The following is a 24,265-nucleotide window of genomic DNA, read 5'->3' on the forward strand; positions in this document are numbered from 1 at the left end:
TGCTCATTCCAATTCCTCAGACCCGGCAGAAAGCAATGAAAAATGAAGTATAACTACATAAAAGTGCTGGAATTTAACGATCGACACTAAATCAGCATGAGAAAAGCTTTCGATCTTGCTTTACATATAATTTTACAATATGATGCCATGCTGGCTCGTCTTATCAGCAGCCTTGGAACTAAACCCTAGACCCTTCCAACTGCTCTCAGCCTGGAAATCGTGTCTACAGTGCTACTCATACTTTTTTTTTTTTTTGAGATAGAGTTTCGCTCTTATTGCCCAGGCTGGAGTGCAATGGCATGATCTCGACTCACTACAACCTCTGCCTCCCGGGTTCAAACCATTCTCCTGCCTTAGCCTCCCGAGTAGCTTGCATTACAGGCGCACACCACCACACCCAGCTAATGTTTATATTTTTAGTAGAGACAGGGTTTCACCATGTTGACGAGGCTGGTCTTGAATTCCTGAAGTCAGGTGATCCATCCACCTCGGCTTCCCGAAGTGCTGGGATCACAGGTGTGAGCCACCACGCCTGGCCTCATTCTTTATTAATATTTCAGTTACAACTTCTTAATATGTCTAGATCACAACAGATTCTTCCAAGGGGGAAGTATTAAAACAAAAGCAGTGGAGGGTAGGGACAAATTAGCATATAAAAACCACTTCTGTAGTCTAGGCACAGTTACAGGCTCCTGTCTGTAATCCCAGCACTCTGGAAGGCTGAGGCGGGCGGATCACTTGAGGTCAGAAGTTCGAGACCAGCCTAGACAACATGGCGAAACTCCGTCTCTACTTAAAATACAAAGATTAGCTGGGCATTAGTGGTGCGCATCTGTAATCCCAGCTACTTGAGAGGCTGATGCAGCAGAATCACTTGAGCTGGGAGGCGGAGGCTGAAGTGAGCCGAGATTACGCCACTGCACTGCACTCCAGCCTCGGTGACAGAGACTCCGTCTCAAAAAAAAAAAAAAAAAAAAAGAAAAAACCAAAAACCCCAATAAACCACTTCAGTAAATGAGAAAATAGAGGTTCAGGTGACTTTTAAGCCACCTGAATCCCTCAGTGAGATTCAGTTTTTACATTAGAATACTTAAATATTTTTCAGGTAAATGTACTAGGCCCTATCTTCTCTGAGTTGAATGCACAGGAAAAGATATAGACATTTACAGTTTTTTTTTTTTAATATAAAGGCTATTTTTAAGAATATTTTTACAAGTGAATTTCAGTCTAATAAATTAGACACCTCCTCCTAGTTAGTAGTAGACCTTACCTTAAAACAACAGGTAAGGTCTAGCCTTTCTCACACATTCAGAAGTTGGGCACCACTTCCATTATCATAAATTGCATCAGCAGACGGGGCTCCTGCTGAGAAGTTGCAATGAAATTGGCAGCACTCACCAAGATACTAGAGTTGTTTTGGTAATCTGAAGCTATTATTACAACAAAGATTTCTTAAAATATTTTGAAATTTCATAGACTACTATATATCCATCTAAAAACGTCATTTTGTGCCTGGCGCGGTGGCTCATGCCTGTAATCCCAGCTCTTTGGGAAGCTGAGGCGGGAGGATTACCTGAGGTCAGGAGTTCGAGACCAGCCTGGCCAACACGACAAAACCACGTCTCTACTCAAAATACAAAAATTAGCCGGGCATGGTAGTGGGTGCCTGTAATCCCAACTACTTGGGAGGCTAAGGCAGGAGAATCGCTTGAACCTGGGAGGTGGAGGTTGCAGTGAGCTGAGACTGCACCAGCCTTGGGGGTAGAGTGAGACTCTGTCTCCAAAAGAAATAATAATAAATAATTTAGAAAATAGAATAAAAATGTCATTTTGCATGGCTAAATTGTTGACTGATGAAATCGGGATGAAACTGGAATGTTATCTGGTACGTAACACAGTCTCTACATAGACTACACATCGTATTTCAGATGCTCCATAGTTTTACCTGGTGTATTTTTTTATACAGGTTGGCTTTAGTGTGTGTCAGCTTAAATCTGGAAAATGCTGCCACTGCTTATCCACAACATGAGGGTGGGACAGATGACCAAAATGCACAGATTACAGAAAAACCTCACACTGTCCTTAAGATGACATCTCCAAAATGCCAAACTGAATCAAGCCTTCAAAAAACTGGGCACCGTTTCTACTTCCTACTGTGAAATAGTGGTCACATTTTCCCAGGATCTGGGAGAGGTGACAGGGAAGGTAGCATGGAAAACGAGGCCCTTGGTCTTGAGAGTTGGCTACGTCCTCTGTACTTCACACCTGCAAGAGTATGCTACGGTTCAGCATGCCTCTCAGGACTTTTCTTCCCCGCTTCATTAGATTTAAAAAATTATTATTATTTTTTTGAGATGGCGTCTCGCTCTTTCCCCCAGGCTAGGTAGAGTGCAGGAGCGCGATCTTGAGTCACTGCAACCTCCGCCTCCTTAATTTTAGTCATTCTTCTGCCTCAGACTCCCAGGTAGCTGAGATTACAGGCGTGTGCCACCATGCCCAGCTAATTTTTGTATTTTTAGTAGAGATGGGGTTTTGCCATGTTGGCAAGGCAGGTCTCAAACTCATGACCTCACATGATCCACCTGCCTTGGCCTCCCAGAGTGCTGGGATTACGTGAGCCACTGCACCCGGCCAAAATAAAATTTTTTTTAATAATGAAGAGTTTCAAACATACCTAAAAATAGATTGAATAATATAATGACCCTACCTGTGAATGCTTTACGAGATTTACATGCAGTTTTACAAAATATATTTTCCCTGTTCATATTAATGTAAAATGTGAAGTCTTAAATTGCAAGTAAACCTCTAGTGTGTAGGGAGGGATCCATATCAAGGGCGCCTACAATTTAAGGAATGGCCCTGCAGGGAGGAAGCCTGTGAGCTCCACCTTCAAGGCCATCCTCCCCAGCCACTGCTCATTCACCTTCTAAACTTAAAGAAACATGTAAGGCTCAGAGTAAAATCTGTCTCTCTTCAGTGGGAATTGTTTTAACTTGATCATAACAGTCATAGATTTGTTAGCATTTTAATGTCAAGAGAAAATAATTGGTATCTAAAAGCAGCAACTCCTGAATATTTTCGGATTTAGCTGTGGATATAATGGATGTCTGCAAAGTTGCATCATAAATGGTGCGGGGTCCACGCTCTTGCTTATTTGCTTGCCACTGAAGCAGCACTTACAAGAGCTTCTGAATCTTGGGATACGTGGAGAGAGACCCCATGACGATATCTGGACCTGCAACTTACCCAGGTTGCTCTGCGCAGAGCTTTCTCTACAGAGTCCAGGGTACTATGGACTAACCAGCATTCAGTTCTTTCAAATTGGGCATGGGCAAGGAAAGTGTAGGAGTGCCCAGGCGCGGTGGCTCACGCCTGTAATCCCAGCACTTTGGGAAGGGGAGACAGGCGGATCACTTGAGGTCAGGAGTTCAAGACCAGTCTGGCCAACACGATGAAACCCCGTCTCTACTAAAAATACTAACATTAGCTGGGAGTGATGGTGCATGCCTGTAATCCCAGCTACTCGGGAGGCTGAGGCAGAAGAATTGCTTGAACCTGGGAGGCGGAGGGTGCAGAGAGCCGAGATTGCACCACTGCACTCTAGCCTGGGCAACAGAGCAAGACTCAAAAAAACAACAACAAGAAAAGTATAGGAGTTGATTCCTTCGCAGACAGAATCAGCCTCATCCTGACATGGAGGGTGCTGAAGAAGGTGCACACACCACGGTCACAAGCCCTGCAGCCCTCTTGCTCTCACTGAGGTTCTTGTGCTTGACCTTGCACTCATGCATGAAATGATGACCATCTGCTCATCAAAATCTCCACCTTAGTGAGTGTCCCTTACCGTAGACTGTACTTCAAAGATCCGTTTTAATAGTGATTACGGACATATCCAAAGTGCCGTCTCCTAGGTGAAAGACAAAACCATGTCCTTTGGTAGCAACCTTCTTGCCTAACAGCAGCAGCAGTGGCTGGCTCAGTGACGCAGAACACACACAGAAACCAGGAATGGTTCTAGAGCTGTTAGTGGCCTGACCTTTGGAATCACTGGAGCCAGTCAGTGCTAAACGACTATTTTGTTACAGTCTTTCCAGGGATAAGCTGTGGTAATTTCCTTAGTTTTTATAGTGCTATAAAAGTTACCTCCTCTGAATACAGGATTGTTATCAAACCTGGACTCTCAACCTGTTATCTAATGTGAAAACTGTGTCTTATAATTTGACCCTCTAAACATCTAGTTCAGCTTTGAAAACTGGACTAATGTAAATCAATGCCATTGACTATTTGCAAAATTGGTATCAACTCTGTTTTCTGGACATGTCAAGTCTGAATTACCTATTGTGTGGATTCCTACTTTCTCTACCCAGACACCATGGTTAGCAAGATTCAGAAAGAAAACAAACACAGGGTCCTGAGCTTTTCAGGGCCCTACTTCCCTCTGAGAATAAACTGTAAGCCATAGAAACCCTTCCCCAGAAAAATCCAAATATACACAAAATACTGCATACAACGTCAAGTGGTTTACAGATAACCCACAACTCCCCTGAATCTTAAGTTAACAACTCCCTGTAATCTAGCAGGGAACATTTAATGGACAACTGAAAAGCTTAATAAAAGAAAATATAAAAATCAGTAAGTAGTAGTTTCTCCCTCTTGCTGTTTCTTAAGATATACCTATCGTTTATTAAAATCCCTTCCAAAGTTTTGTTTTAAAAATCCCTCATTTGTTTTGTTTTGTTTTTGTTTTTGTTTTTTTGAGACAGAGTCTCGCTCTATTGTCAGGCTGGAGTGCAATCGCACGACCTCGGCTCACTGCAACCTCCACCTCCCAGGTTCAAGCGATTCTCCTGCCTCAGCCTCCGGAGTAGCTGGGACTACAGGTACCCGCCACCATGCCCAGCTAATTTTTTTGTATTTTTAGTAGAGACAGGGTTTCACCATGTTAGCTAGGATGGTCTTGATCTCCTGACCTCGTGACCCGCCTGCCTCAGCCTCCCAAAGTGCTGGGATTACAGGTGTGAGCCACTGCGCCTGGCAAAAAATCCCCAATTTAATACATACCTCAGAAGCAAAAAAAAAGACACAGTATCTGATAAGCCTCCTAGGAGCCATTAAACTTTGATTGTCAAAGGTTTAAAATGGTCTCCCTCAATTATGACATCACCAACAAGCAAGCCTGTCAGGTTCATTAATCTGGGGCCACTGAGGCTGGAGGGGCCTCTGCTGGCCCTGAACATAGATGGTGCTGCTCCTGAATCTTTAGCTGCCGTTTCCTCCTACTTTCCTAAGCCTTTCTCAGCAAAAGCAAAATCACAAATGGCCCAGCTCTCCAGAAGCCTTGTCCCTTCTTCTTAAGTGGCATGGAGATAATACCTACATATTTAGTCCTTTAAGTGCCTGATCCAGAAGAGTCCACAGAAAGCAAGTACTGGAGAGCAGAACTGCTAAGGTACTGTACCACCCAAACCCACGCCAAAACCGTGACTCGCCCCCATGCCGGACATTGTCTCTGCACTGTGACTTTCCTAAGCCCTGCTCCAATCACTCACAGGGAGAATGAGGCTGCAGTTCAGACATCCCCTGGAGAGGGCAGCAGTGAACTCACTATTTAAACTAGCAATGGCTTTTGTTATATTCTCCCATGTTTCCTGCAACTAACAATTTATACAATTTCCATAAGGGAGACTGAAAAAACTTCCAATTGGCCGGGCAGGGTGGCTCACACCTGTAATCCCAGCACTTTGGGAGGCCAAGGCCAGTGGATCACCTGAGGCCAGGTGTTTGAGATCAGCCTGGCCAACATGGCAAAACCCTATCTCTACTAAAACACACAAAATTGGCTGGGTGTGGTAGCATGCATCTGTAATCCCAGCTACTTGGAAGGCTGAGGCAAGAGAATTGCCTGAACCCGGGAGGTGGAAGTTGCAATGAGCTGGGATTGTGCAACTGCACTCCAGCCTGGGCGACAGAGCGAGATGCCATCTCAAAAAAAAAAAAAAAGAAAAGAAAAGAAAAAGAAAACGAAAAACTTCCAATTATGGGGACACTGGGTGATAGTACTTAAAGCAGTTAAAAAAAAATTTCCTTCCCATGTTTATTTCTGAGAGCAATGAAGTGTATTATGAATTAAGAGGGAAATTAAAAATATAAACACATTCTCTAGGCCAGTGATTCTCAACCAGGGGTGATTCTGTGCTGTCTGGCACCGTGGGACATTTGGCAGTGTCTGGAGGCATTTCTGATAGTTACCAACTCCGGGGCATCTAGCAGAGCCAGCGATGCTGCTGAACATTCTGTAATGCACACGGCAGCCCCACTGACCCCCAACAAAGAACAATGTGGCCCACAATCTGAACAGTCCCGAGGCTGAGGAACTCCGCTCTGGACCACAGGAGATGTTATTTCAAGTCTGGCTCAGAGGGAGCGTTTTTGCTGTTCTGCCTCCCGGTAAAGTGAAAGTGATCCTGATGATGGTTAAAGGTCAATGCCAGAGATTTCACTGCTTGCTACAAATACACTGTGAGCTCTTTGAAAGGCCCAGCTAAAGTGGCAGCCAGCCCTGGGCATGGACAATGTGCTGGACAAGGCAGGGCCAGCAGCAGGGCAGAGAAAGCTGTGGGCAGAGGTGAGCAGCCACTAAGAAGCAATATCTGACACTCATTCTTACAGTGTCATTTAATTCAGTACTGACAAATCTTAGGCATTCCTTAAATATCTACTGAGAAGGGGAAATATAATACAAATGTTCAACACTAGGGAAATGTATTAGTACATTACAGTCTACTGGAATTTCCATCAATAGATTATATGATGTAATTGTTAAGACATTTCATTATTTTAAAAACTTTTTTTTTGAGACTGAGTCCACGTAACAGATGACTTAGACTTGACATGTCCAGAAAACAGAGTTGTGGTGGATTCTGAGACATGCCCCCAGACCCCCCGTCAGTGCACGACTCTGCCCCAGCTGCTGTACCAGGTATAGTTGGTACCTGTTGGCCTTCATTCCTTAGCCTCTTCAAGGATTGCCTCAGCTACAAAGCGTCCTGTCACCATAGGCTGTGCCCCTTCGGGAGGCAGCCCACATCCGAGGACTGAGAGATGAAGGGCCATTCTACCTGCACACCCTAGAGGGCGTTTCAGGCTGTTGATTGCAGCTCAGCTTCTCCTGCTTCCCAGTCCTGTTTCCTCTCCCCCCGGCTCAGGTGTCAGTAATCCCAAGGGATAATCCCAAATAAACATCCTGTCCTTTAAACTTCATCTCAGAGTCTGCCTCCTGGAAAACCTAACTTGCAACAGAGCTCAGCAAAACGCAAGCTCATTTTATTAAAGAACCCAGATCAAAAAAGAGCTTTATGGGCTAGGCACAGTGGCTCATGCCTGTAATCTCAGCACTTTGGGAGGCCGATGAGGGCGGATCACCTGAGGTCAGGAGTTTGAGACCAGCCTGGCCAACATGGTGAAACCCCGTCTCGACTAAAAATACAAAATTAGCCAGTCGTGGTGGCACACGCCTATAATCACAGCTACTCAGGAGGCTGAGGCAGGAGAATCGCTTGAACCCAGGAGGTGGAGGCTGCAGTGAGCCGAGATCGCGCCATTGTGCTCCAGTCTGGGTGAGACTCTGTCTCAAAAAAAATAAAAGCTTTATGATAAATGGATTTCTATAAAATTGCTTCACCCACTGAATGCAGCACAGTTATGGTGTCTGCATGTTTCTCAGACAAGCCAAACCTAGCCTGCTCAACAGCCTCACTGAAGACACTGTTATCAACGGCACCTGGATCTTGGCACCATCCATTCCTGTGTGAAACTCTTTTAGCTCGAGGAAGTGAATATCATGGCCAGCAATCAGGATAACAGACTACCCAAATTGTGCTGCACTGAGATCTGTTGACACCAATTTTGCAAATAGTCAATGGCATTGAATTACATTAGTCCAGTTTTCAAAGCTGAACTAGATGTTTAGAGGGTCAAATTATAAAACACAGTTTTCACATTAGATTAACAGGTTGAGAGTCCAGGTTTGATAACAATCCTGTATTCAGAGGAGGTAACTTTTATAGCAGTATAAAAACTAAGGAAATTACCAAAGCTTATCCCTGGAAAGACTGTAACAAAACAGTCATTTAGCACTGACTGGCTCCAGTGATTCCAAAGGTCAGGCCACTAACAACTCTAGAACCATTCCTGGTTTCTGTGTGTGTTCTGCGTCACTGAGCCAGCCACTGCTGCTGCTGTTAGGCAAGAAGGTTGCTACCAAAGGACATGGTTTTGTCTTTCACCTAGGAGACGGCACTTTGGATATGTCCGTAATCACTATTAAAACGGATCTTTGAAGTACAGTCTACGGTAAGGGACACTCACTAAGGTGGAGATTTTGATGAGCAGATGGTCATCATTTCATGCATGAGTGCAAGGTCAAGCACAAGAACCTCAGTGAGAGCAAGAGGGCTGCAGGGCTTGTGACCGTGGTGTGTGCACCTTCTTCAGCACCCTCCATGCCAGGATGAGGCTGATTCTGTCTGCGAAGGAATCAACTCCTATACTTTTCTTGTTGTTGTTTTTTTGAGTCTTGCTCTGTTGCCCAGGCTAGAGTGCAGTGGTGCAATCTCGGCTCACTGCAACCTCCGCCTCCCAGGTTCAAGCAATTCTTCTGCCTCAGCCTCCCGAGTAGCTGGGATTACAGGCATGCACTATCATGCCCAGCTAATGTTTGTACTTTTAGTAGAGACGGGTTTCACCGCGTTGGCCAGACTGGTCTTGAACTTCTGACCTCAAGTGATCTACCTGCCTTGGCCTCCCAAAGTGCTGGGACTACAGGTGTGAGCCACCACACCTGGCCTAATAACAAAGACATTTCAGCAATGTGCGAAAGAGTTTAAAATACAATGGTAAGTAAACAAAGCTGAACACAAAATTATATGTTAATGTCTTGAATGACCAAATACAGAATGGACGGGAAGAGAGAAGGAGGCGATTGCTAGGCGAGATATGAGGGAAAGCCTTTTATCTTTTAAGATTTCCTTTACAGGCCGGGCGCGGTGGCTCAAGCCTGTAATCCCAGCACTTTGGGAGGCCGAGACGGGCGGAACACGAGGTCAGGAGATCGAGACCATCCTGGCTAACACAGTGAAACCCCGTCTCTACTAAAAAATACAAAACAATAGCCGGGCGAGGTGGCGGGCGCCTGTAGTCCCACCTACTCGGGAGGCTGAGGCAGGAGAATGGTGCAAACCCGGGAGGCGGAGCTTGCAGTGAGCTGAGATCCAGCCACTGCACTCCAGCCTGGGCGACAGAGCCAGACTCCGTCTCAAAAAAAAAAAAAAAAAAAAAAAAGATTTCCTTTACATTGAAACATTGCAGGTTTTTAAAATATTTACAACTTTTATATATATTCAAAATGTAAGAGTTGAGGACCAATAGCCAAAAAAAGTCTTTCTTTTTGGAGACAGCGTCTTGCTCTGTCACCCAGGCTGGAGTGTACTGGTGCAAGCACAGCTCACTGCAGCCTCCAACTCCTGCACACAAGCAATCCTCCTGCCTCAGCCTCCCAAGTAGCTGGGACTACAGGCATATGTCACCATGCCTGGCTAATTTAAAATTTTTCGTAGAGACAGGGTCTTGCTGTGATGCTCAGGCTGGTCTTAAACTCCTGGGCTCAAGCGATCCTCCTGCCATGGCCTCTCAAAGTGCTGAGATTACAGGTATAAGCCACCTCATCCAGGCTCAAAATGTCTTCTTGTTTTTTTTTTTTTTTTTTTTTGAGACAGAGTCTCGCTCTGTCGCCCGGGCTGGAGTGCAGTGGCCGGATCTCAGCTCACTACAAGCTCCGCCTCCCGGGTTCACGCCATTCTCCTGCCTCAGCCTCCCGAGTAGCCGGGACTACAGGCGCCCACCACCGCGCCCGGCTAATTTTTTTTTTTTTTGTATTTTTTAGTAGAGACGGGGTTTCACTGTGTTAACCAGGATGGTCTCGATCTCCTGACCTCGTGATCCGCCCGTCTCGGCCTCCCAAAGTGCTGGGATTACAGGCTTGAGCCACCGCGCCTGGCCTCAAAATGTCTTCTTTAAAGATGATTTCGCTTCTGTGCAATTCAGAAGGTCACAGAAGGCTGCCACCCCAGTGTGTACGTTTGTTGCCCAGTATAATGGTGCACTTATCACTTTAGAGCAATCAATCTTTTTTCCCTGTGTATGATGATTAAATGTATTCACCTGTCCTAGTATTACATTGTTTGCTTCCTAACAAGAAAACCAAATTTGGCTCTGAAATTTTTAAAAAATGTTAATTTGCAGTTAAAGTTTTTCTTCCATGAACATTAAAAGATCTTTTAAAAAAAAGATGCCAGACTAGATTCCAGAGTGACTTTAGTGACTTAAAGTCAGAATCTAAACATCACAAAGTGAATTTTTAGGTACATGTTACTTTTTTTTTTTTTTTAAGACAAGAGTCTCTCACTCTGTCGCCCAGGCTGGAGAGTAATGGTGTGATCTCGGCTCACTGCAACCTCTGCCTCCCAGGTTCAAACGATTCTCCTGTCTCAGCCTCCCAAGTAGCTGGGATTATAGGCACCCGCCACCACGCCCGGCTAATTTTTTTTTTTGTATTTTCAGTAGAGGTGGGATCTCACCATGTTGGCCAGGCTGGTCTCAAACTCCTGATCTCATGATCTGCCCACCTCAGCCTCCCAAAATGCTGGGATTATAGGCGTGAGCCACCGCGCCCAGCAGGTATATGCTAATTCTTAAATGGGAAAGAAACAGTAACCTTGGGAAGAAAGACTTCCCAAATATAAAAACAAAAAAGGAATGAACAGAAGGGCTCACCGGGAGTTGTTATGATGAATATTGCATGCTCGGGCCATTAGCGCCACAATAATTGGTCGAAAGGCTTTCCCTTTTCCATCAAAGTAGTACTCAGACATTTCCTTAAGTTCTGATGTTGATATAAGCAGTTCCTGAAATAAAGTTTCTCTGTGTCACAATGGCATCAAAACTGCACAGAAAGCCATCAGGATTCTTTTTTTTTTTGAGATGGAGTTTCGCTCTTGTTGCCCAGACTGGAGTGCAATGGCATGATCTCAGTTCACTGCAACCTCCGCCTGCCGGGTTCATGCGATTCTCCTGCCTCAGCCTCCCAAGTAGCTGGGATTATCCGCCACAATGCCTAATTTTTTGTATTTTTAGTAGAGACAGGGTTTCAACATGTTGGCCAGGCTGGTCTCAAACTCCTGACGTCAGGTGATACACCCGCCTCAGCCTCCCAAAGTGTTGGGATTATAGGCATGAGCCACCGTGGCTGGCCAAGATTTCTACTACAAAACTTTGGTTTGATTTAAGAGTATTCATTTCAATTGAGAAATTCAACACTCCGTGGGCAAGGCTCCCATGCTGCAGGGCCATCCACCTGGCTGTCCTGCAGGCTAGAACATAAACAACGCCTGGATCAGCCCCAAGTGGCCTGAGTGCTAGAACAGATACTGCCACCTGCTCCTGCTGATAGCATCAGACACCAGAAGACTCCAAGAGACAGCAGGAGAGGGAAGAAAGCACTAGGTGGCTAAGGGTCTCTGGGCTCACCGACAGCCGGACAGTGAAAGGAACAGGGGCTGGTTCGCAGCTTGAAAGATGGAGGTGGGAGGAGAAAGATGGGGAAGGTGGAAGCCAGTGGCCGTCCGGAGCCTGTGAAGCAGGTCGGGGGTGTCGGTGTTCTGGGTAGGGTGGCAACGTTGTTTAAATTTTTTAATTTTTTAGAGACAAGGTCTTGCTCTGTCACCCAGGCCTCAGGGCAGTGGCATGATCGTAACTCACTGCAGCCTCAAACTCCTCAGGGCAAAGCTGTTTATGAGGGGCAGGAAGATAGTAAGGTCACAGCCAAGCAGAAGAAGCAGGGCTCAGTCCATGTGGCTTGGCCTTTATTTGGCAAAAGACATTTTGAGGGTTCATAGAGGCCCATGTAAGTGCATAGAGCCCATATAAGGCATGGGCTGTCTGATTATAAGGAGCCTACAATTGAACTGGAGAGAGAAACATTTCGCAAATATGAAACAATCAATGATGAATCCAGTGGTAGCATGAACAATACTATACATTAAACACATTAAAAGTTCAGGGAAGGAAGAGATCAGTGCAGGCTAGAAAAACCGAGTATTTCATGGAGGAGATGGGCTTTAATGTGGGATCAGAAGCCTAAACAGGGTTCTGACTCACAAAGAGGGCGAGAGCTTTCCAGCTGACAGGTACGTGTCGCTTGTATCTGCCACTCCAGGACATGCTTGAACAAGTCAGAGTTTATCCCCCAGACGCAGTGGGAGCCAATGAACCCTCAGCCCAGCACAGGTGAACACAACAAAGTGGGCCCATCGTTAATTCAGCAAATTACCGACTTAGTGCCAGGCACTGTAACAGACACAGAGGCCAAAAAGGTAAGACAAGCCTTGCCTACAAGGAGCTCAGGGTCTAGATGGGAAGAAGTAAAACAATCACTGCCTTTGACACAACACAGTGTGATGGGTGCGGTGCTGTCACCCAGGTAAGCCGTCCCCTTGGAAGCTGAGACAGGAAGGAGAAGAGCACAAACGAAAGGACTAGGGGCATGGAATTGCCTGGCCTGTGGCAGTGGGGACTGACAAAGGGCAGACTAGAAGCACATGGAGGGGAAGGAGACGGACAAGTCCTGGGTTCTTCCCAGATTCTCCAAGCAACAGGAAAACAGCAGAACAAACAACTCGTGGGGGAAAAGTAGAGTCTCAGCTGAGTTAAGTCTGAGACCGTCACCGCCGCCCCATGGCGTTCCCGGTGAGCAGTTAGCTTCCTGGGTGTGGGAGATGTGATTCAACCTGGAGTAGTGATATTATTTGGGAGACATAAGCATGGACACGGGTATATAAAGAATAGAGAGAGGAGGGGGCCCATGGAACCCGAGGGAATGGCAGAATGAAAGGAAGCGAGGTGGAGGTGATAAACTGAAGAACATTCTCAGGACAAGGAGGAGGAAGAAAGTGCAGCGTGAAGGGAACCATGTTTCAAGGAGGACTTACAGTCAATAGTGCTCAATGGTCAGAAAACCAGGAAGCGTCTGCTACAGTAGGCAGCTAGTCAGGTATGAGCAGGGCAGGAGGGGGCTCCCCCACCCACAACAGGAAGGTCAGGTGACCATCACGTGATGGTCAGGCAGTTGTTAACTGTCTCTAAAATACTAATTGGTAACAGCTGATGCCAAGGGACGGCAGTCTCTCGATAGAAAAACCTGAAACTGGTGATCAGCTTCCCAATAAGATCTCAGGAGTTGGGTGAGTCGGCTCAACCATGCACACTAAGAGGCAAAATGGCAGAGCTTAACTGGTATATGTCCTTCTAGGAACACTGGGACTGGTAGGGGAAGAATGCCTCAAGTGAGCACGCGCAAAACTCCGGTACCCACACTGAGCATGCTCCCCTCAGAAACACTGGCGGGTCACTGCGCATGCGGGCAGCCCATCCCAAGAGAAGAATCCGGGGAGACCGGATGCAAGTCCCTGGAAGTATGCCAACATCTAAAACCCAAATTCCAACCTCAAACCACACACTTGATTTCTCAGGTCACCAGCTTGGCCCTCTTCCAAGTGTACTTTACTTCCTTCCCTTCCTGCTTTACACTTTTCTCTCCTGCTCTAAAACTCGCCTCCAGTCTCTCCTTCTGCCTTAGGCCCCTCAGTCGATTTCTTTCTTCTGAGGAGGCAAAAACTGAGGTTGCTGCAAACCTGTACAGATTTGCTGCTGGTAACACATCCATTGGATTGAGCACAGGGAAGCTATCAGTGACCCAAGCAAAACCAGCTTCAGAGGAGAGGCTGGAAAGGGGGGCCCAGTGCAATAGTGGGGGGAACCTGAAGGCACTGGAGAGAGGCAGAAGGCAGGGGATTCTGTGACGGAAGGGAGGGAGTGAAGCACTGGGTCAGTGGATGGGCCTTTTAAAAATGCAGGTGAAGAAACTGAACACCCAATGGATATAGAAGAGAACATGCCAATGAAAGTTTGTAGACAGAGGGAGAGACCATGTCTGGGGAAGTTCCTAAGGAACTGGGGAAGTGGCTAAGGGACTGCCCCTAGAGAGGGAAGGGACATGACTTCCATGGGTGGGAGGAGAGCAGGCAATCGCCAGAGAAGGCGCAGGCAAGCTGGCCAATTGCAACAGAACAGGAGCTGAAGGAGTTCTTCTTCCACAGCCCCTACTGTCTATGAAACAGGAAGTGTTGTCATCAGAATATGACAGTCGTCAGTGTACTGGGGACTTGAGGAGGAAAGGAGAAAAGTGGGGACTTGTATAGGGTGAGCAAGCTGAGGGGGGGCATACAGACATTTCTGGGAAGCATTTTATTCTTTTATTTATTTATGTATTTGTTTATTTTTTGAGGTGGAGTCTCGCTCTGTCACCCAGGCTGGAGTGCAGTGGCGGGATCTCAACTCACTGCAACCTCCACTTCCTGGGTTCAAGCAATTCTTCTGCTTCTGCCCCCCCAGTAGCTGGGATTACAGGCGCATGCCACCACCCCCAGCTAATTTTTGTATTTTTAGTAGAGATGGAGTTTCCGCCTCCTGGGTTCAAGCAATTCTCCTGCTTCAGCCTCCCAAGTAGCTGGGATTACAGGCGCATGCCACCACCCCCAGCTAATTTTTGTATTTTTAGTAGAGAGAGAGTTTCACCATGTTGGCCAGGCACTTGAACTCCTGACCTCAAGTGATCCCAGCCTCCCAAAGTGCTAGGATTATAGGTGTGAGCCACCGTGCCCAGCCAATTTTTTTCTAAAGACAGAAAAAATGTCTTGCTCTGTCACTCAGGCTGGAGTGCAATGGCGGGATCATGGCTCACTGCAGCCTCAAATTCCTGGGCTTAAGCAATCCTCTTGCTTTGGCCTCCTAAATTGGTGGGATTACAGGCACGAGCCACTGTGCCCAACCACGTGAGGTTGGGAACTACTGAAAGTTTTCAGGAAAAAGAGTTGAATGAAGAAAGCCATATTTGGGGCAGACTGGCAATGACATTCAGAATTAGATAAGGAAGAGACAGCTGGAGTCACTGGGAGGTGGTGGGTTTTAAGAGGAAAGGTGGGATAACTCACGGACAAGCATGAGCTACCTGGACCATTTTTTTCTTCAGGTTCACAATCCTACCATAACCTCTTTATGGATATTAATACATATTGCCTGGCACTGGGTCACATGTGGTTCTTGCTCAAGAAACATTTGAAACTTGACCATACATGAATCAAGACTGCAAACTGCATTGTACAGATCTGAAAACCTGCATTGTTTTTTTGTAATCCCAGCACTTTGGAAGGCCAAGGCGGGTAGGTCACCTGAGGTCAGGCGTTCAAGACCAGCCTGGCCAACATGGCAAATCCCCATCTCCACTAAAAATACAAAAACTACCCAGGCGTGATGGTGCACGCCTATACTCTCAGCTACTGAGGAGGCTGAGGCAGGAGAATTGCATGGACCCTGGAGGTAAGGGTTGCAGTGAGCTTAGATTGTACCACTGTACTCAAGCCTGGGCAACACAGTGAAACTCCATCTCAAAAAAAAAAAAAAAAAAAAATTATTATAATAATAAAAAATAAAATAAAATTTTAGTAAGTTTTGATAAGCTAAAACATTACATCACAGCAGAATAAAAAACTCACCTTTCTAATGTCCTCATACAGACCTTTCAAGTCTCTCCAACCGAGTTTGAAAGGATCGGTGTATTTTTCACCACTGTGTGTTTTACTGTCCGGGGTTGTGTGATGAAACCTGGGACACGCAAAAATGCACATGACTTCATTTTCTAAGTAAGTTTTATATACATATATATTTAGTAGACTCAGATATGGAAAATTCAGCCCAAATACTTGCTAGAAATTAATCATGAATCTGAAAAGGTCATTATAATTTGGAAAAACATACAGAATTCTGTTCTTGCTAAATGACAGATCAATAGATAATTTTTATAACTACGACCTTGAGAACCCACAAATTCACAGATAAACTGAACTATGTTCATTGTGTTCTGCGTTGAGCTCAAACTTTATTACATTCCTGTTTTTTAAATAGGCAGAGATCTACAATTTAGAATAGAAATTTACAGGCAATATAATTAACAATTTTAGGCTGGGTGCTTATGTCTGCAATCCCAGCACTTTGGGAAGCTGAAGGTGGGAGGATCGCTTGAGGCCAGCAGTTCAAGACCAGCCTGGGCAACATAGTGAGCTCCCCATCACTACAAAAAAAAATTTTTAATAACGATAAATTTAAAAATGGATAATTTTGGTAGTTGCAGTATGGACTGTAAACTTACCGTGATATACTATATACATTTGGACAGGCAGATGTTAAATGCTTCACAAGATTAATATAGGGTATCTATAAAATAAAAATATCAAGAAATTTATAAGAATATTCCTGAAAAACTGTAACATTAGATGATAACACCCCCATAATTATAATCTTTATCTTCTAATCACCCATTTATAGGCAGATTGCAAACTTTAGAGAAAGAATAATTTTAAAAGTTTCCTTTTGTTATTACAAAATACTTGTCATTGCAGAAAACATAAATAAGAAAAAAGGAGAAAATAAAAACCATCTTCAGTCCCTCCCTTCCCCCAAAGAAAGTCAATTTCCATATTCATATCTATCTTTCCAGACCTGAAAAGTAGTTTTAAAACAATTTCCTTCCATTTAACTAAGATTGGTCAGAGGAAAAAGATTTCAATAGCAAGGAAGGAATTTATATTTATACAAGCACTGTCTATTTTAAGTTCTTGTTCCTCAACATACTTTGGAAATGGTACTTTTGGATAAATATTGTCAAAAAAAAACCAACCCACCTCAGGACATTTTGATATTACACATGGGAGAACAGAGTTTGAAAGCACATAAACCAGGGTGTTAAAAGTAGTTATTCTGGAATGAATTGGATTGTGGGGGTGTTTTGTTTTATTCCTTCTTTTGGCAGATATTTTCTGATTCTTCTCTAATGAACATGTATCGCTCTAACCATATTACAATGACAATGAAGGTTGACTTTGCCAGGCAGCAGTCAAAGTAGTTGGTCTGAGTTTCATTCTTTCCCTGGCAGGATTACATATTCATTAAACCAGTAAGAACTTTTATGATGTCCCAGGCAATTACCATGTAACAAGAAAACAAAGTGACAATCCTTCCTCATGCTTTATATGACAACCTATGTCTTTCAGTCTACCTGGGTAATTAATTCATATGAGTTCAGTATTTTATTACAATACTTATCAATAAGGGCATCTTAATGGAAGAGTAAAAGTTCTTCAGTAAGAAACTTAATAATTATTATCAGGTCTCTAGTAATAGTTATTATTATTAGAAATCCTGAGCAAAAGTGATCCTCCTGCCATGGCCTTCCCAAGTGCTGGAATTACAGGTGTGAGTCACTGCACTTGACCAAATAACTATGATTAGTTATAATAACTAACTGAACTATTCTAACTGAATAACTTTTTAGTTATTCAGTTAGAGAACTCTAATCTGGGTTGAAGGATTAAAATTACATAGCTAATTAGTACAGGGGGCGCTTTTTACCACCAAGTGTCCTAAAATTTATTAGTAGCATGGACTTTGGAAGACAGATCTCAGTTCAAATCTCAACATTTGTGTTACTTTGTGACGTCTTTCTGTAATACCCACTCATGGAGACAGGTGGAGATTAATTTAGAGAGCATATATAAAGCTCTTAGCTCAGAGCCTAGTACACAGTATACATTTAATACAATATCTATTCAATCAAGCTACTATTTTCTGCTTTAAAAGTACTTTAGAGCAGTTTTCCAATGTGAGGTTAGAAGTGCTCAGAAAGGCAGTGAAGTATGAAAAGAGAAGGGCAACAGTCATTTTCTAATTCCGATTTTGTTCCTTACCTTTCCCTCATACACTCTCTGAAAGTCAACCTTGCCTCTCATGAATTTACTTTTATTTTATTTTTCCAGGCTGGAGTGTAGTGGTGCAATCATAGTTCACTGCAGCCTCAATCTCCTGGGCTCAAGCTATCCTCCCACCTCAGCCTCCTGAGTAGCTGGGACTACAGGGACATGCCACAACGCCTAGCTGATTTTTAAAATTTTTAGTAGACACGAGGTGTATCAGTACATTTTCACATTGCTATAAAGAAATACCCAAGACTGGGTAATTTATAAAAGAAAGAGGTGTAATTGACTCACAGTTCTAAACGGCTGGGGAGGCCTCAAGAAACTTACAATCATGGCAGAAGGAAAAGGGAAAGCAAGGCACCTTCTTCAATAGGCAGCAGGAAGGAGAATGAGCACAGGAGGAACTACCAATCACTTATAAAACCATCAGATCTCAAAAGAATTCACTATAACAAGAACAGCATGGGGGAACCTGCCCCCATGATCCCATTGCCTCCACCCAGGCCCTCCCTTGACACATGGGGATTAAAATTCGAGATGAGATTTGGGTAGAGACACAGAACCAACCGTATCATTCTGCCCCTTGCTCCTCCCAAATCTCATATCCTCACTTTTCAAAACCAACCATTCCTTCCCAACAGTCTCCGAAAGTCTTAACTCATTCTAGCATTTAACTCAAAAGTCCAAGTCCAAAGTCTTACCTGAGACAAGTGAAGTCCCTTCCGCCTATGAACCTGTAAAATCAAAAACAAGTTAGTTACATCCAAGATACAATGGGGGTACAGGCATTAGTTAAACGTTCCCATTCCAAATGGTAGAAATTGGCCAAAATAAAGGGGCTTACAGGCCTCATGCAAGTCCAAACCCAGCAGGGCAGTCATTACTGAAAGCTCCAAAGTGATCTTTGACTCCATGTCTCACATCTAGGTCACACTGATGCAAAGGGTGGGCTCCCAAGAACTTGGGTAGCACTGCCTCTGTGGCTTTGCAGGGTTCAACCCCCACCACTATTCTCATGGACTGGCACTGAGTGCCAGCAGCTTTTCCAGGTGCACAGTGGAAGCTGTTGGTGGATCTACCATTCTGGGGTGTAGAGGATGGTGGCCCTCCTTTCACAGCTCCATTAGGCAGTGCCCCAGTGGGAACTCTGTGTGGGGGCAGCAACCCCACATTTCCCTTCTGCACTGTCCTAGCAGAGGTTCTCTAAGAGGGTTCTCCCCCTTCAGCAGACTTTTGCCTGGGCACTGAGGCATTTCCATACATCCTCTGAAATCTAGGCAGAGGTTCCCAAATTGTTGTCTTCTGTGCACCTGCAGGCTCAACAGCACATGGAAGCCACCAAGGCTTGGGGCTTATACCCTCTGAAGCAATGGCCCAAGCTGTACCTTGGCCCCTTTTGGCTGCAGCTGGGAAGCAGGGCACCAAGTCCCAAGGCTGATCTTGCACAGCGCAGCAGGGCCCTGGGCTCAGCCCATGAATCCATTTTTCCCTCCTAGGCCTCCTGGCCTGTGATGGGAGGGGCTGCAGAGAAGGTCTCTGCTGTGCCCTGGAGACATTTTCCCCATTCTCTTGGCTATTAACATTGGGCTCCTTGTTACTTATGCAAATTTATGCAGCCAGCTTGAATTCCTCCCCAGAAAATTCTTTTCTATCACATCTTTAGGCTGCAAATTTTCCAAACTTTTATGCTCTGCTTCCCCTTTAAATTTAAGTTCCAATTTCAGATCGTCTCTCTAAAGCTCAAAGTTCCACAGACCTCTAGGGTGGGGCAAAATGCCGCCAGTCTCTTTGCTAAAGCATAGCAAGAGTGACCTTTGCCCAGTTCCCAGGAAGCTCCTCATCTCCATCTGAGACCACCTCAGCCTGGACTTCATTGTCCGTATCACTTTCAGCATTTTGGTCAAAGCCATTCAACAAGTCTCTAGGAAGTTCCAAACTTTCCTGCATCTTCCTTTCTTCTTCTGAGCCCTCCAAACTATTCCAACCTCTGCTTGTTACCCAGTTCCAAAGTAATTTCCACATTCTCAGGTGTCTTATATCAATGCCGACTACTTTGGTACCGATTATCTGTATTGGTCCGTTCTCACACTGCTATAAAGAAATTACCCATGACTGGGCAATTTATAATTATAGGAAAGAGGTTTAACTGACTCACAATTCTGGATGGCTGGGGAGGCCTCAGAAACTTATAATCATGGGGAAGGAGGAGAAACAAGCACCTTCTTCACAAGGCAGCGGGAGAGAGAATGAACACAAGAGGAACTACCAAACATTTATAAAACCATCAGATCTTGTGAGAACTCCCTATCATGAGAACAGCATGGGGAAATCCACCCCCGTGATCCAATTACCTCTACCTGGTCTCTCCCTTGACCCTCCCTGGTCCCCAGTTGTAACTGAGGATTACAATTTGAGATAGATGTGGGTGGGGACACAGAGCCAAACCATATCAGGAGGTCTCACTAAGTTGCCCAGGCTGGTCTCGAACTCCTGAGCAAAAGCAATGCTCCTGTCTCAACCTCCCAAAGTGTTGGGATTACAGGCGTGAGTCACCACACTCAGCCAAAGAGAAAGTGCTAGGTAAGAATCAAAGACATAGCCGTGTGCCAATCCTCAAGCATGGGGGATTGCTTGAGTCCAAGAGTTCAAGACCAACCTGGTCAACACAGAAAGTCCCCATCCCTAAAAAAAAAAATTAAAAAAAAAAATCAAAGATATACTGAGAAGTGATTTGGCATGATCACATGCACACTGGTTTTTATCCTATTACAGTATTTGTTCACACTACTAGTGAAGTCAGGAGAATGTACAACCATTAGGAGGTAGTAGAGCTCTGGTGGAGAGCAAGACTTGGCTTAATTATTGCTGCTATTTGTCCCTGTGGCTTAGTTATTGTAGTTCTGTGTCCCCAAGGACTATCAGGCCCTGAAGAAACCAAAACATACATGCTTGAGGCAGACACCAGAATGCTAACATATTAACGTACAGTGAAAAGCATCACTGACACACACACATCAGAAATACATGGTCTTGGCATCACGAGTCCACACAATCCCTCCTTGTCATCATTCGGGCAGACAGGAAGGCCATAAAGCATATTCTCTCCAGAAAAGCACACTTTCCCTGGCTAAAGTTGCTTGGTGGGCATGAAATTTTTTTCAAAAGAAGTGTCAAGCCAGGTGTGGTGGCTCATGCCTATAATTCCAGGACTTTGGGAGGCTGAGGGGGGTGGATCACTTGAGGTCAGGAGTTCCAGACCAGCCTGGGCAACACCGTGAAACCCCATCTCTACTAAAAATACAAAAATTAGCTGGGTCTAGTGCTGTACGCCTGTAATCCCAGCTACTTGGGAGTCTGAGGCAGGAGAATTGCTTGAACCTGGGAGGTGGAGGTTGCAGTGAGCCCAGATTCCACCACTGCACTCCAGCCTGGGAGACAGAGTGAGACTCTGTGTCCAAAAAAAAAAAAAAAAAAAAAAAAAAAGCATGTAGTGGCATAAGAGGGTGGATGCACCCATCTCTTCAAATACTGGCCTCATCTGTGGAACTAGAAATATCTGAAGTCTGGAGAGAACAGTCCTGAAATGGATCCCAGCAAAGCCTCCTTTAAGCCTCTTTTTCCACGTGCCCCTCACCCCCCCCCCATTCTGTTCTCTTTACTGTCTAGCCTTGTCTAGTTGCCCAGCTGCCATTTGGTCTCCAAATGTCTTTTTTGCTTTTGATTTTTTAGAGATAGGGTCTCACACTGTTGCCCAGGCTGGAGTGCATTGGCACTATCATAATAAATAGCTCACTGTAATCTTGAACTCCTGAAATCGAACGATCCTCCTCCCTCAGGCTCCTGAGTAGCTGGGACTACAGGCATGCACCACCACACCCGGTGATTTTTTTCCATATTTTGTAGAGACAGAGTCTCGCTATGTTGCCTAGGTTGGTCCCAAACTCCTGGCCTCAACCGATTCTTCCACCTCAGCCTCCCAAAGCGCTGGGATTACAGGTGTGAGCCACTGCACCTGGCCCAAGCCTCGTTTTGGATAATTTGTGATATGCATCCACTTTGGTACAAAGTAGATATTTATAAGTGTTATATATTTCATACTGGGAAATTATGTTTGATGAGAACACGGACACAAAATCTGAATTTAAAGAGTACTAAATTCAAATAAACTTAAATAACAGTGAGTCCATAGATTTTGTACGGTTATGCTAATAGCATGGGCCTACCCCATGGCACACTGAGAATCATCACAAAGTGCAGAAGGGCTCACAGGGGCTAAACTGACCAGAAGTGGAGAAAAAGGAGATTGGAACCCAAAGGCAGCAGAGGAGACCCTGAGAGAATGGGCTATCGCTGAGGACTCCAGGGTTTCTCTCCTCCTGACGGCCTCGGGCCTTTCTCCTTCCAGTGCCATTCCAGCCCCATCCAGGTATGCTCTCCTCCGGAAGCCACTGCTGGACACCTAAGGTCCGGTCCACCCTAGCACCAGCCCTGCATTCTCCACAAGACCTTTTCGGACTATTCCGAGGCCGACTTGATCCTCCGTTTCTCGGAGACAGCTCTGAGCACCTTTGACTCTAAAATTTCAGGCAAGATCTGTCTTCCTCTAACTCGAAAGTAAATAGCTGCAGCCGCTCTCCAGGCTTAACCTTGTCCATATCGCAGCAGTCAATCTGATCGCTCCCGCGCTTCCCCCAGGACCCGGCTACCACCGCTTTTTCCACTGCCCCAAACGCTCCCGGGATGCCCAAGACACCGCTTTCTGCAACCCCGTGTAGGGCGCCCCTACTTCAATCCAACGCTCGACTCCGTCATACCGCGGGCACCCCTCCGCTCTGGAGTCCCACCCCGGAGCTACCCTGTGCGCCCCCGCGTCGCGATGCACGTGCTCCCTGCTCCCATTCATTCCGCCCGCCGCTGTCATTGGAGCCGTGACCTCTGAGCCCCGCCGGGCGCGCGCCTCCCAACCTCACCTGCGCGTGGGCGTCCGCAGCTGCCTGCGGCCCCCGCGGTCCCGCAAGGCCTGGGCAGCCGGGCCCGGGGCTCCGCGCCGCCGGCCTCCAGGAGCAGCCGCGCAGCCACCGCCACCAGCGGGAGGCCATGGTCGGAGTCTGAAAGTCGCGGCAGGACGGCGGCTCCGCCTCTGGTCCGCGATCCTCCTCCAGGGACCCGGAGCCGGAAACCTGGCACAGGAAGCGCTTCGGCCACACCCGGGCCCGCGGCTCGCTCCTCCCCGCGTATGGCCCGGCTGCCAGCGCCGGGACCTCGGGTACCTGCCACTCCGCAGCCAGCGGGGACCGCGGCCGCTCCCGGGAGGCAGCGGGGCAGGGGCGCGCGTAGACCCGGTCTGGGGACCCCGGGCGTGACCTTCCCCGGGGCAAGCCTCCTATCTCCACCCCTTCCCGGAAGTCGTGCAGGGGGACTGGCCACGCCTCCAGTCATAGCAAAATGCCCCTGTGGGGACCTTTTATTAGCAAGAAATAGCACCGCGCGCGACTCTTGCAGTCACTAACTCTTGTTCTGCGTGTTTAGGCAGAAACATAACTCAGAGAATCGGGTTCCCGCTCCGCAGCCTAAGCCAGAGGCGACGGTTTCCGCCACGCTATGGTCGGCTGCCTTTGCAATCTGTTCTTGAAGGAAGTTCCAGCCCATCGCATCTTCCTAGGAACATGTCGACCACTATCAGGGCTGTTGTGAAATAGGAGCTAAGGTAGCCTGGTGTCTTGACTTTTGGACTCTGCTCCGAACGCCTTGTAGGTATAGTTTGGCAATCTTGCTCACACATGGGTGTGAACCTGCGTGTACCCAGCCCGGGAGATACTGGAGTCTTTACAGGATTAGTACCCCTCATGGGTTAGAAATACCTTTTTTCCTTAGCTCTAAGGCCAGATCTACTGGTGCTAAGAGATAGCGTGTTTCTAACAGAAATTAAGTGATATAGTTAAGCATTCGGTGCATGCACTCAAACACACAGAGCCAGTGAGATAGAGGGTAAGCATTAGAGATACGGAAATGCAATTTAGTACTCAAAAAATTCACTCTAATGAGGAAATAGTCCAGCAAATAGGTAATTGCAGTTCCCTGATTCATGTATTTTCTCATTCTTCTTGCGTTAAAGAATGCGGTAGCCTCATAGCTGGGTACATTAATTTCATATTTAGTCGTGTGGGTTTTTATGGAATGAAGACATCATAGACTGTATAAAGACATCTATAAAAATAAGCCAGTTTGATGGGTTTTTTTCATCTTGAAGAATGGCATGTAAAAATATGCAAAGTGCTTTACGAGCACTTTGTAGATTATCTTGGATTAGGTTTATATATTAAGAAACATCCCACAGGTAGAAC

General features: G+C 45.9%; 1 protein-coding gene across 11 annotated transcripts in view; it reads right to left on the minus strand.

The window, feature by feature from the left end:
* LOC105480001 (decaprenyl diphosphate synthase subunit 1) overlaps positions 1-23,132 on the minus strand; it is a 51,889-nt gene extending 28,757 nt beyond the window's left edge. The window contains exons 1-5 of one of the 11 annotated variants that reach the window (XR_011608189.1): positions 22,892-23,131; positions 18,623-18,655; positions 16,319-16,383; positions 15,666-15,774; positions 10,831-10,961 (exon numbers count right to left, since the gene is read on the minus strand). Coding sequence is in view for 8 of the 11 variants with exons in the window: in XM_011738400.3 (XP_011736702.1) it covers positions 10,831-10,961; positions 15,666-15,774; positions 16,319-16,383; positions 18,623-18,655; positions 22,892-23,020 (467 nt within the window). In the remaining 3 variants the exon portion in view is untranslated. Of the gene's footprint in view, positions 1-5,061; positions 7,491-10,830; positions 10,962-13,043; positions 13,342-15,665; positions 15,775-16,318; positions 16,384-18,622; positions 18,656-22,891 lie in introns of those variants that run through there. The other 10 variants (XM_011738400.3, XM_071070342.1, XM_071070341.1 and 7 more) reach the window with 10 other exon arrangements.
* Between the last annotated feature and the right edge of the window lie 1,133 nt (positions 23,133-24,265).

This window comes from Macaca nemestrina, chromosome 9 (assembly GCF_043159975.1).
Source record: "Macaca nemestrina isolate mMacNem1 chromosome 9, mMacNem.hap1, whole genome shotgun sequence".
Taxonomy (NCBI): Eukaryota; Metazoa; Chordata; class Mammalia; order Primates; family Cercopithecidae; genus Macaca; species Macaca nemestrina.